At 45.5% G+C, this 13,345-nt stretch overlaps 1 protein-coding gene across 4 annotated transcripts in view; it reads left to right on the top strand.

The window, feature by feature from the left end:
• Positions 1–4,716: 4,716 nt before the first annotated feature.
• Positions 4,717–13,345, top strand: part of RAB3B (RAB3B, member RAS oncogene family) — a 54,663-nt gene continuing 46,034 nt past the window's right edge. The window contains exons 1-3 of one of the 4 annotated variants that reach the window (XM_054834362.1): positions 4,789–4,850; positions 5,544–5,632; positions 10,015–10,095. In XM_054834362.1, the coding sequence (XP_054690337.1) occupies positions 10,075–10,095 (21 nt within the window). In that variant the 5' untranslated portion in view covers positions 4,789–4,850; positions 5,544–5,632; positions 10,015–10,074. Of the gene's footprint in view, positions 4,851–5,543; positions 5,633–10,014; positions 10,096–13,345 lie in introns of all 4 variants that reach the window. The other 3 variants (XM_054834365.1, XM_054834363.1, XM_054834364.1) reach the window with 3 other exon arrangements.

Below are 13,345 nucleotides of genomic sequence, written 5' to 3'. Positions count from 1 at the left end.
TGCTGGCATGCTGAGTTTAGGAGTCATCTACTTCAAATGCACTTTTGTCCTCATGGCTGTTTGTCTGCCATCATATCTAGCCTGTATCAAACTGCTAATGAGCTTCATTCATTGTCCTCGCTTACAGCTTATGTAATGAATACCTCTGAAGTGAGATATTATTAAACCCATGTGAATGCAAGGTCATAATCCTTGGAGGTGATGAAACTTTTCCTAACTTTTGGCAAGAGGAGAGGCATTTGCATTTGCATTATGCTGCGATACTTATTTGCAGCTGACCCAGTATTATGCCTGGTTGTGGTTTGCTCCAGGGCTATTCCTTGACAACTGTGGCTATACACGGATCAAAACTTGAGACCTGAGGATGGAGATTTAGAAAGCAATAACAGTGGAATTACACGGAGCAGAACTCTATCCAGAGAGTGGGATAAAAAGGGGAACTTCACTGCAAGTTCATGCTCATCTCAAAGAAAGCAAAACCAAAGGATGAAGTTTATCTCAAAGGTTGCATCCCACTTCCAGACCATGGTGTAAGTTGTCTTTGGCGCTAACTGAACAGGGGAGCTTGCTGCCTGGAGGGAACAAGGAAACAATCCTGAAGGTCTATCAGAATGGTAAAAATCACTTTGTCTCAAAACTATTTGGCATATTAACTCATTTCTCCTTTCTTCCTCCAAGAAACAGATGCTGATTTGTTAAGCAGTTAGTCAAATAAACTCAGTTTGCTTTTCCTTTCAAAGTTTGTCTAGCGTAAGGAGTGGCTGCGTACAGTTCCCAGGCCTGCCATTGTCCAGGGAGCAGCACTCCTACGCGAGGTGCTGATTCACTCCTGCAGCGCCAGCCCGGTGCCACCACGTCAGCATGCCCCGAGGAGGAGGAATCTCCACTGACAGCTGCCAGCCAGTTCCTGTGGCCGGTCACAGGCAGTGGGGACAGGGTCCAAGACTTGCGCGACCCTCTCCAGGCTGTGACAAATGTCATGGCACAATTTTGGAATGGCTAAATCTGCGGTAAGTTCCTTCGAATAGAGACTAAAAAGAAAAAAAAGAGAGACCCCAAACTTCTCCGTTCATAACTATGCTGGAAGCAGGGACTGGCTGACCTGTGCTTACAGCGTTCCAGGTTCTGACTCAGAACAGCAAGAGAGGCTGTTACACACCACCCCGTGCTGGCACTTGTCCCAGGAGACACAGAGGCCCATCAAGCAAGGTGCGGGGAGCAGGCAGGGTACGTCCCAGCCGTGGGATCACTGAGTGGGTGGGTGCTGTGAAAACAATCAAGCATTTCTGAGCTGCATCCGTGTTCTGTTTTCCTCCAACCAACATTGGTGTCTCCTCCTCCATTTCCTGTGTCCCCACCACAACGTGGGGGATGAAGGGGAGACAACTTGCTGGAGTTTCTCCCTTTTCTAAAGGGCATGATCCCATTGCTGCCACTCCAAGCCAGCGAAGGCCCACAGGAGCTGCGGGAGGAGCTGGGGCAGGGCTGTGGGGCCAGGACAGTCTGGACTGAATCTGGCTAAGGCCATAGGTAACTGGTTGCTGGTTAGAGATTGTTGGTATATACTCATTTTTTGGATCATTTTGCACGTGCACAGCATGGCATCAGTAGATGTACTGCAGAAATATTAATGGATAAGAACTGCAGATGTTCTCCCTGCTTTCTGAGCATGTTTCAGGACACAACATAACATGCTGTGCATAAAAGAAGCTGTGTTGGCAGCACAGTCAAATTTGAATGTCGCTTTATTGTGCTATTTCTAATATTATGCACAGTTTTCAAACTCAATTTGTAAGGATTTTGGTACATTAACCCTGTTAAAGGGAATGAAATTCGCACGTGGCTTGGGGACATAGCATGGGCCATACATGCTGTTTATTCCACGCTGAAGTGAAGAAGTGCCTGGGTGAGTGCTACCTGTTCACATAAGGAGGATTTGGGTTTCTTCTTGCAATTGGCCATGTTTTCACCTGGCATCCCTGGACAACAGCTGGTAATGAGCTGAAACCACTGCTCTGTGTGCAACCCATGTTTCTTAAGGATACTATCTTGTCTATGTGTGACCAGTGCTTTTCATGAGCTTAGACAATGGCTCTTTCAGTCTCAGGGCCATTAGTATTATTACTGCTTACAGCATCGCACATAGCAGATCATCATCCTTGATTTAAGTGCTTTGATGCTGCTTTTGCTGTAGTAATAAGTAAAGCAATAAATAAAATACTGTTTTTAGAAAAGATGGAGCTGAAAAGATTAAAATTGTTTCCTTAGGTCAATTGCACTGTGTGAGGATGCAGTAATTTGAATTAGAAACATTGGGAGAATAGTAGAGTATGCTTATTGGGCTTGATAAACGTGCTTGCATGACTGCTGTGAGAGGGATAGATCCACATGTCAGAAAACAAGATAAAGCATAACATCTGCTCTTCCCTTCCACCTGCATGGGCTTGTGGGAGTTCTGTTCCCTCATTTGCCCATCTATAAATCTAAAATAATAAAGACCTCCTGCACTGGAAGTTGTGTCAGCAACTCATGACCATACAATGTTAAATCCTGGAAGGAAAGTGCACTAAGAAAGCTAACAATGTCCACTCCATAAATTATAGAAACGTGGCTAAACCAAATGATAGACAGAAATAATCACTGCAAATTCCCCTGTCTCCTAATTACCTGGGTGCATCCCTTCTTCTCTCGGCCAGCCCTGACAGAGAAAGGGCTTTTATAATGCTTCAGTACAGCTGGATATAAACACTGGCATTTCAGAGATGACGTGAAATGTGGAAATGCCTTTGGAAGTTAGGCTGAACAGTGTCTCTGTACTTGTAACGGGATGTTAAATCAGGCAGGCAATCACTAAGCAGATGCCCAAGTCAGCCTAAGTTATAATATGCCCTTTGCATCAAAGGTGTAGGTGTCTGCCCATGACCATTTGCCTTCCATGTTGGTGCTTTATAGGGCTGTTGGCTCACCATGCTTTTCTGGATTGAGCATCAGGCAGAGGGAAAAGCATTATCACCATCACCACAGACACCGTGTTGGGCAGAGTGGAAGTCAGGTTGTGGAAAAGGCAGAGATCTCATTTCCCAGAGCAATGAGAGGATTGCAAGGAGCTAAAAAGACTTTTGTAGGTGTCAGTCCTGTTAGGCTGTCTTTGAAATAACTATTTTAACGAGTCTGGGATTTTGTTATGGTATCGATTATTTCAATTTGCCCACACAAAGCTGATATCTTGTTCAAGGCTTAAATCAGGGCCTGGCTTATACGACAATAACTTTAGTTGCGGTCTTGATGGCAAGTAAACTTTGTCGTTCTAGATCAGGGTAGAAAATCACTCTGATGCTGGGTAGAATGGTCCCCTGTGCAACAGCCACCCGGCAGATAGCTCTGACTTCAATAAAATGGAGAAACTGTATGGCATCTCTGATCTGCAGTGAGGTGTTCCTCGAAGCTTCTCTGCTGCTCTCCTGCTCTTAAAATGCAGACCTTGGCTATACACTAGTTATATAGCGCTACCGCACTCTCTGGCTTTCTACATTCTCACAATACTGTTAACTAGTCAACTGCCCTGAGGAAAATGTAGCAATAAATGCAATTTAGAGACTCCTTTAAAGTGCCTGAATTGTTACAAAGCTAAAGCTTGTCCGAGGGCTGGCTGACCTACAAGCCAGTCCAAAGATGGTTACTGAAGATCACCAGATGAGCAAAAAGCTTTTACAAGTAGACAAAGTGGCCTCTGTCCTGTCTGGGCAGCATCCAAGCTGAGTCAAAGTGCTGCACATCAAACACAACAGCACACCACAATGAGAGTGGGCAGGAAGGGAATGGTGGTCTGAGGGACGTGGCACCTGCACCTCCCAATTTTAGAGCCCCGAGTTCAGAGGTGGCCCCTGGAGGCTGCTTAACTAGTCAACAACAGAAGACAGGAACTCTGCAACTCCAGTATCTTTAGTTGGCCCCTGATCCGGCCTCCCATCGCATGGAGCTACACTCTTCCAGGGCCGATCAAGAATGTCGTCATTGTGGTTAGGCACTTGCTCAAAGCCCAGCAGTGGGAAAACATGCTGCTGTCTTTGGTGGCCATTTGGGAAACACCTCATTAGTTATGTCAGAGACACGTTTTAAAAGCCCATGATTTTGTTCACTTTTTTTAAAGTTCTCTGAAAGGTGTTTCAGTTTCCCAGGAAGAGATAGGCCACAGTCAGGTCTCTGATTTTGAACTCGGGGTCTGTTTGTAAGATTTTAAAGCCAAGAGGGTCTGCTGTAACTACTTCATCAGACTTCCTTCAGATCTACAATTTAGAGAAATCACAGCCACTTCCTCTTTTGTTTTGTCTTCTCACCAGTAGAGATGTAGTTCCTGATGCCACAGCCACCATCACTAGGCTTCAGCGTTAACAGATCTACTGAAGTGAATTCCAGACCGTGTAGCGAGTGCGACAAGAATGACAAGTTAGGGTCGAGCCTGGGACGGCGTTCCCTGCCACCGGCGCTCCAAGGAGCACATCCCCGGGAGCGGAGGGCAAGCACCTGGACGGGGCCCCCGGAGGGCTCGGGCCACCTGCCGTCCTTTCTGCCCTTCCTGCCACCGGCGGCTGGCACCCCGCTCCGTGCGGACCGGCGCCGCGCACGGCTGGGACACCCCTCAGCCCCCGCCGGGACTCCCGCGCTCCAGCCCCGCCGTTCCCAACCGGCCACCGGCCACCGCCCCCCCGGCCCCGCCGCGGCTCCGCCCCCAGGGCCGCCCCAGGTGCCGGCGGGGGGGCGGCTCCCGCCACGCGAGCAGCGGCCGCGGGACCCGCACGGCTCGGCTCGGCTCGGTTCGGCGCTGCCGCTCCTCCGCTCCTCCGCCTCAGGTAAGAGCCGCGGCCCGGCGGAGCTGGGGGCTTCCTCCCGCGGCGGTGCGCGCCGTCGGAGCGCAGCCGTCCCCGTCGAAAGTACCGGTGAGGGGGGACGGGCGGCGGGGCGTCGCCCCCCTCAGGCTCCCGTTGCGGGGCGGGAACCGCGCCTCACCTCACCGTCCCCGCCGGGTCCCGAAAGCTCTACCCGCCTTCCTCGGCTCCTCGGCCGGGGTTGTCCCCGCGCTCCGCGGGACGGCGGTGGGCAGGGCGGGGGCCAGGGCAGGTGGCAGGAGGTACCCCGGCCCCGAGGAGCCCCCGCGGGGCGGGCGTCGGCTGGGGTGTCGGTGGACGCCTGTCAGGCACCGGCTGGCGGGATGGGTGCTCTGTGCCCTGAGGCGTGGTGTGAAAGGCAGCTCCTCGGGAGCGACGGGGAGGGGGACGTAACAGCAGTTGCATCTCTAAGATAAATATTTATCAGCAATGAGAGGTGATATAATACTGCTTTATCTTTAAAATATCCTGAGCGGGAGGGAGAGGCTGAAGACCGGGGCCTTCCCCAGCTGGTGTGTAACCTTTGTCAGTTCCTGTCACCCTGGGGGATTGTTTTCTGCTCAGGGAGTTGCACCATTTAAAAACAAAACTGTATGGCAGTAAAACAAACTGCTGGGAAATGCGGGATTTTGTTTTTGTTGTTGCTGCTCTTTGAAGGGGAGAGACCTGCTGCTGCTGGACTGCACAGCTTCGCTTGGCGCTCGCTGCAGAACACCCACCCCCAGATTTGCTGTTTCGCTGTACAGGTGAAAGAATGGACTTGCAGGCTGCGCGTACATCCATGTAGTAGTAGGCAGTGAGTCCATTACGCAAAGCCAAACAGATCAGCCCTTCTCATTTCACCCATAAAAAGCATAAGCTCTCTGATTTCTCCTGTTTGCGCTGTACAAAATACATATGGTCTTTTTGCCATGTGTTCTGAGACTGTGCTTTTTTTTCCCCCCTCAATGTTTCCTCTGTGCGTTCTAGCAGCAAGGCAGCATTTTCTGATGCGCATGGTAACGTGCTGTGGGATCGCAGGCAGTACCGCAAACACCAGCACAAGTGTTCCCACCTTTTTGCTTCCCAAAGTTCTGTTTCCATGCTGTCGTTACCTTCTTAAAGCATGAGGATTGGTGTGTTCGTGCAGTTCATCAGGTTGATCTGACCTAAATTAAGACTAACCTGACAGAAAAAAGAAAAAAAGAAGGGGTGGTGGTGGTAATTTTAACCTTGATTTTTCCCTTGGCCTAAGACAGCATAAGACCATGGCCTCAGAAGTTTAATTCATGTTTCTGTGCACTTCCTTGGTGGCAAACCTGGTTTCAACCTCTCCTGCTTCGTTCCTCATCGCTCACTCCTGACCCAGTGCTGCACTCTCAGCTGTGCTAATAACAGGCTGTGGGGCTTCATAGTAGCCTGGGTTAGCTCTGGGTTCAAATAAACCTCCTAAGTGGGTTTCTTTTTTCCTCCCTCTCCCTCCCAAGGTAAAAATGTCAGTGGAACTACAGTCTTGATCTGTGTGTTTGAATCTGTATCCAGTTCATGGGAGCATTGGTATTGGATTATAGTTGGTACAAGATCAAATGCATATGCTGCCATATATAAGTGTATAACTAAAAAACATTTTTTTCCTGTTATTTGTGCTTGCTATCCTGGAAGTGGTTGTATATGCATTTACTGAGACCTTGGTATGATCACTGCCTTCAGGATGGTTTTATCAGGACAATTCGTAATATAAGTCAGACGAGAGACAAAGAAACTAATCTTTTAATCAAACTGCATTTCCAATTTTGACAAAACCGTGCTGTCCTCTTTACAGATCCGATACATTTTTGGGTAACAAATTGAAAAGACTTACTAGCTTTAGGTTTTAATTGTAGTAGCTCATGCTACATCTAGGTGTAGCACAGCAATATATGTAGTATTCATTAGCATGCTAGTTGTAATAGTCATGTTAGTTGACTCGCGTGTAGTTCAGATAGCTTTTCCTACTTTCATTTTCACATGATCCGATGCAGCCCCAAATCAAAATGGGCAGGTCACAGCATCACATTTCAGGGTCTTGCATCACGCTGGCTGGTTGCAGTGCCAGGGAAGGGCACTTATATCCACTTAGCCCTCCCCAGTAAGTCCATGTCTGTTCTCTGTTACTAGTTCGGCCTGAAGAAGTAGTTTTTTGAGGCAGTTCTCAATGGCTAACACTGAGAAATGTCCTGAACTGGTCATTTCAGGTATGCTTCATGCTGTAAAAATGTTTCTTGTGCTTGAAGTTCTACAGTACTTAGTGAGCTCTTGTAAATGTGTGCTTAGCTTGCTGTAGCCCAGTAGTATTTGATCTTTGACGTAAGCAATAGGACTTATGTTTGGAAGTATTAGCTAATTAAAACATGGGAATTGTGAGGGCGCTTGTTCTAATCCCAGTTAGCAGGTGGCTTACTTCACAGCGTGGAGAACATCATAGCGCAGAGAAAGAAAATAACTTGTTCATCACAGATTTTATGCTTGGAGGAGGAGGACAAAAGGCAGCAATTTAAACTTCCCCTGCACTGCAGAGGCATCCTGAGCTGGCCTTGTCTCTGTGTGGTTCTGGTTTACAGGTGGTTGCTACAAGACAATACTGGTCTCCAATCTCCTGATTTGGTCAGGACAGCAGCTTGCTTTTACCTTTAAATGAAAGGTTTTAGACCTGGTGATGCAGAAAAATCTGTAACTCTGTCTCCTACGCATTGGTGGAGGGGGGTCTGCCTGAATCTGCACGTGGCCTGACTCTAGCTCCAGATAGTATGAGTTCCATCATGTACCTGAACTTGCCTTATCTTCCTCCACCGTGGGAGGGCATGGTCACAGCTTTTTCTGTGGAGGGCTGTACCCCAAAGCAGAGCATAGCTGTGCCCTGCCTTCCAGCTCGGGAAGGATCAGCAGGGAGTTACACGTGTCTTGTAGCAGAGTTGGTGCAGATTCGTCTTGTTGCTGCTCTGAGTGCTTTTATGTCACTGCTACTTCAGTGTATTCAGCAGTGAGGTACTTGGAAGTATTTCACTATTGTCAGTTTATTCTTGGAGAAACTGAGGCAGAACTACAAGGCTGGAGAGCTGATGAGAAGGGCACTGAAGTCCATTATCTTGGCCATCGCTGCAATGTTTGTAACAGGAAGCAAGGGCTTTAATGACAGCGAGTTTTGTAATAGCAATCAACCTCTTCACCTTGCACTGTTCTCTGGAGACAGGGCTGGATGCAGGATCAGCCTCAGCTAGCAGTTCTGTATGTCCAGAAATTGGCTGGTTCCTGGGGTTCCCAAACTCAATGGCACATTCAGGGAATTGCGGAAATCTTCTCTGCATCTGCTCTTTAGGGCTTAAGGAGGATGTAAATCTCTTGTTCCGTGCATCCTTTGGGAGAGACCTGACCTGGGCTCGGTGAGTGGCTCCTCTTTAGAAGGGGAGATCTTTGTACTGTTAAATATTTTTCTCTGTAACTTCTGGAGTACTCTGTTTGTCAACAGGTGCAGAACTATGTGATGATAAAAGAGCCACAGTGAAAACACTTATAGAAGAGAGTAGAAAATATGTGGGAGCTTTTATTTCTTTACAGTTTTTGCCACTGTAAAATTAGAGTGACTAATTCCGCCTTCCTGTGAGTTTTGTCACAGCTCTAAAATGGACTTTAAGGACGTTGAACGTTATGCAGGAAATGGGAGAGGCATGGCTCCAAGCACAGAGACTTACGGCTCTTTCTAACAAGAGTTCCAGCCTGCTGCCTAACAATATGTAGTTGTGAAGTTAGAGAGTTGATGGGAAAGCGGGGGATATCCACAGGTTCTTGACTTTTGTTCCACACCCAGAAAATTCTTAGAAGACTTTTTAAAGCCCGTGTTCCCATATCTGAATGGGTAATAATAATAGTAACAACCACCTACATTGTTTAGAGGTTTTTATCCTTCAGTTGCCATGCATATATTGAATTCATTTGTAGCATATGAATTCTGGACCAAATCTACTACAAGCATCTTCTTGCAAAGACTTCTGGACATGTTAATAAATCAATTTTAGTTTTTGCTGTCAAGATGAGGACCTCATGTTTTTAAAGTAATAAGCATAGACTTAATTTGCTGTTTACACCATTGAATTATTTTTGTTCTAGATCTATCAATTAGGTTATTTGGGTGACACCTCAAGATCAAGTTCTGGACAGTACCAAAGTGTGAGCCAGAGGCTGTCGCAGGGAGCAACTGTTGCAGAAGGCAGGGGTGTGAGAGCGGGAGGAAATGTAACCGATACTGAAAAACTTGCGATACTTTGGGCAAGAGCATGGTGCTGTCTTGCTGCCAAGCGAGGTGATTGTCAATTGTGTGGATCGTGAGAAAGGATTTGTCCTTGTTTGATCCAAATTCTGACCTGGAATAGGTGGCTGCAGGTTGTTATTTACATAAGGTCTGAGTTTGTCCATGTGTTTTGGCAGTCTCCACAGGGTAGGATAATGTAAGTCAAGATGACAAATGGTGGTTTACCCTTGTTTACTGGAGAGGAAATGCACAAGAGACAAAGTTGGCCTTTAGATTGTATTAGCCATGAAAAAGTAGACTAAATTCTGTTATGTTTTTCTGCTCTAAATCTGGAATAACTATTACTTTAAGGCAGTTCCTTTTGTATAGATGTGCTGTAAGGGGGGTTGCAGACATTTCCATGTCCTATTGTAATTTGCCTTTGCAGCACAGTGGCGTTTGATCCAAGTTTTGTGCAAAACACCAACACGTACAGATGTATTTTAGCTGCTTTTTGGTTCCATTTACTTTGCTGCCTTTCTGCAGGAAAGGTGTAACGATTCCTGTCTGAGGTTTTGCATCCAGTTGTAGGATTTATCTGAAACTTTTATTTCAGATTAATCTAGATAATGTACCTTTAATAAATTTTAAACTGATGGCTCCAAATACCTGCAGTTATTTTAATATCTATCGCTGACTCAAGCGCTGTTTCTGTTCTCTTCATACACTACAGGGCTTTCTCCTTTACCTTCAGTGAAGGAAGTTCAGACCTTTACAGAGCAGTGTGTTCACAGTCTAACGTGCCTACCCATTAGTCTCTTACATAATATTCTCATTATCCATCTTTACCGTAAACATTGTAATCCTTTTGCTTCTACATCACAGGTTCAACAGTGTGACCACTCTCTTGATTCATATACTCACAGCAAAGCCTCCATCTGTCTCATGGATTATAGATCTAAATTGGTAACTATCACTTGCTTGCAACATTTATTAGCAGTTATGTTAATTGCTCATGCTATGCTTTCTGCTTCTGATAAATCTCTCTTGTAGTACTAGCATTTGTATAAGACTCCTTAAGGTCACAGCCTTATTGCCTTTATGAGCTTTATTCTTAGGACAGCGTACATTGGCTGTAAAAAAAAAAAAAAAAAAAAAATCCATTACTTGATAGAACTCTAATTCAGGATTTAATTTAATTCCTGAAAAAGAAAATAATTTTTTTTTAGATGACAGAGCACATAAAGGAGTGAGGTTTTATAATAGAGAATTGATGTAGATGTGTAGTTTGTGAACTAGAATATTTTTAATGTAGATGCACTTCTTAAGACTTTTTTGGGGGGAAAACCCACAACGTATTAACTCTTCTGAAAAGAAGTTATGCTGCATGTCAATGATGTCTCTTATGGATTACTGCTAAGCTGTAAATATTGAAGATGAAAGAATCTTTTGGTTTAGCTACTTTTTTTTGTTTCTTCCCTACCACATAACTTGCAGAATGATTTCCACAGTCTTTTAGCATCTTCAGAGCTATCTACAGTGCTCCTGTCTTACATTTCTATAAGAGCCTTGGCAGATGTGTGATCTATTTGACTTTAGCAGTATGTATTAATTTTAGTGCTATGTACATGTTGGGTTTTTTTTAACTTCTACCTTTATTTAGCCTCATTATTTCTGCTTTTATTAAACAAGTGTATCTAGTAATCTCTTTTCTTCCTTCCACACTCCTCAGTGCCTGTGGATAGCCAGGAGTCTAACAGGTACAGCTGTGTTTGTGACTCTTCCCCTTCTCTTGTTGCCTGCTGTTACCTCTTATGCCTTCTGAATTGATAGTCCTTAACTTCTTTCTCAGTTTTTCTCTACTGGCTGATCTTGAGCACTGGAAATCTTGTTTCTTGTCTGTGAGTAGATAGAGAAGAATGGCCCTGCTTTAGTTTGTAGCCAAAACCATAAGGGTTGGCAACCTTAGGTTTTTTCTGGAAATAAATGGATGGTGAGATACACCAGTTGATTTCTAGCCAACACCATCAGCTTTAGACAGTAGTTGTGTTTTAACCCGGCAGGCAGCTGAAACAACCACACAGCTCTTCGCTCACTCCCCCCTCTGTGGGATGGGGAAGAGAATTGAAAAGAAAACAAAAGGTAAAACTCATGGGTTGAGATAAAGACAGTTTAATAGGACAGAAAAGGAAAATAATGATAATAATGATGATGAATATACAAAACAAGTGATGCATAGCACAATTCCTCACCACCTGGAGCCAATGCTCAGCTAGTTCTTGAGCTATATCGCCTCCCAGCCCACCCCCCAGTTATATACAGAACACGACATCACATGGTATGGAATATCTCTTTGGGCAGTCTGGGTCAGCTGTCCTGGCCGTGTACCCTCCCAGCTCCTTGGGCACCCCCCACCTTATCCTTGTCAGGCCAGTATGAGAAGCTGAAAAGTCCTTGACTGCTTAGCAACAACTAAAATATTAGTGTGTTGTCAACATTATTCTCATCCTAAATCCAAAACACAGCTCTAAAACAGCTGCTAGAAAGAAAATTAACTCTGTCCCAGCTGAAACCAGAACAACAGTTCGTGTACTGCTTTTCACTGAAGTTGGCTGTAGGCAGTAAATACCACAGAACTGGGGCAGCAGTGACCGCTTCTAGTGATTTGTAAGAGCAGTAACATTTTGATGGTTCGTGTTGCACTACAAAACAGTTTGATTCTTCACCATGATGTTGGTCACAAATTAAAGAGCACAGCTGTGCGGAGCTGTCTATATGACACATTTCAGTGAGTACTGAAACAAGTGAAGACTGGTTTCCCATGGAGGTGTCTTATGGTGATAGGTTGTTTTTTTTTTTTAAATTTCATTAGACCAAAATAGAAAATAAAGGCAGGAGAGACACCTTGACTGAGGAACGTATTCTTTGGTGACTAATAAGTTCTGATTAAGATTTTATTGCTTTAGAACATTTGTAGCATCCTCTTCCTATGTGGTTTCTGTGTCTAATAAAAGATGAGCTCACACTGCAGGCTTTTTCCTCAATAGGGAAATAATAAGGTATCTCATGGCTACATAACTGCCTATTCTCGCAAAACTAGCTGGAAGTGGATGTGTTTGAGACCTTGTTCGCATTGCTAAAGCATATGGAGAAAACAGGCGGTCAGTATTAATATGCCCTTACCCACAAAGGAGTGGGATACCCCGTCAAAGAACTAAAAGATGCAAGGTCTCATACTGAAGTGTTCTTAAGGACAACCTGATTGGCAGCTTTTTCTTCTCCTGTGTAATGGGTTTTCTGTAATGTAGTTAAATCTTTCCTGTATAGGTATTTTCTTGAGGATTATTCCAAGGCAGTCAAAATGGAAACAGTCACGAGCCTCTCTTTTGCACTCTGCTTGCTAGTTGTATTTGACTTTGTCTACTGTAACAAAACCCTAGTAAGTCTGCATGTGCTTGAAAAACAGCAGAGATGCTGCTGTATTTGCAGTCATCCTAAGCAAAGAGCATGTGTAGCTGTGTAGCTGGAGAGCCGGGGGTTACACTGCCAACCAAATGTCCTTCCACCAAGGAGGGAATAAAATCCTCTGGGATCCATGGCTGCATGAGCTGTTCTGACAAGTTGGATGGGAGCCGCCCAACATTGGTGTGGCATCACCTTTTCCCTCTGCTGCCGCTGCTGAGTGTCCGCCAGGTGCGGAGGGCCTGCAGGAGATGTGATTTTGTGGACCTTTCAGTAGCATAGCAACTGCCATTGCTTTCCACTGCTTGGTCCCCTCTTCTTGGCTCCCTCAGCTGTGCTGGATCAGGAACTGAACCAACTTTAAAAACAGCCCTGCAAAACAAGAGAAGTTGTAGGAGGATTTATTTTTAACTGGGATCTCTCTGTTCTCTGAACCAGCTCTCTGCATGGTCCTCAGGACTGGCATAACAAGGGAGTGCTTGGAGCAGGGGTGGGACAACGAGTGGGGAAGAGAAAGGGAGGGAAGGAGAATTGGGAGAAAGGTCTGCTGGTCCCTGGCTTCAAGATTCAAGTGCAAATTCAGGGGCAGCCCTGTGAACACTTTCAGCCCAAATTCAGGTGGAGTACAGCTCAGTAATGATCTGCAATCAGAGGAGTAATCAGTAATTAGCACTAAACTCCTTTCAGTTTCACTCTATTGACCAGAGGAGGGGAAAGGGAAAAGTCAAATTTAAGCAAAGGGATGGAATTTTCT

The sequence above is a fragment of the Grus americana genome, chromosome 8 (assembly GCF_028858705.1).
Source record: "Grus americana isolate bGruAme1 chromosome 8, bGruAme1.mat, whole genome shotgun sequence".
Classification (NCBI taxonomy): Eukaryota; Metazoa; Chordata; class Aves; order Gruiformes; family Gruidae; genus Grus; species Grus americana.
The sequence above is the reverse complement of the archived record's forward strand: the minus strand, read 5'-3'. Positions and strand labels throughout refer to the sequence as shown.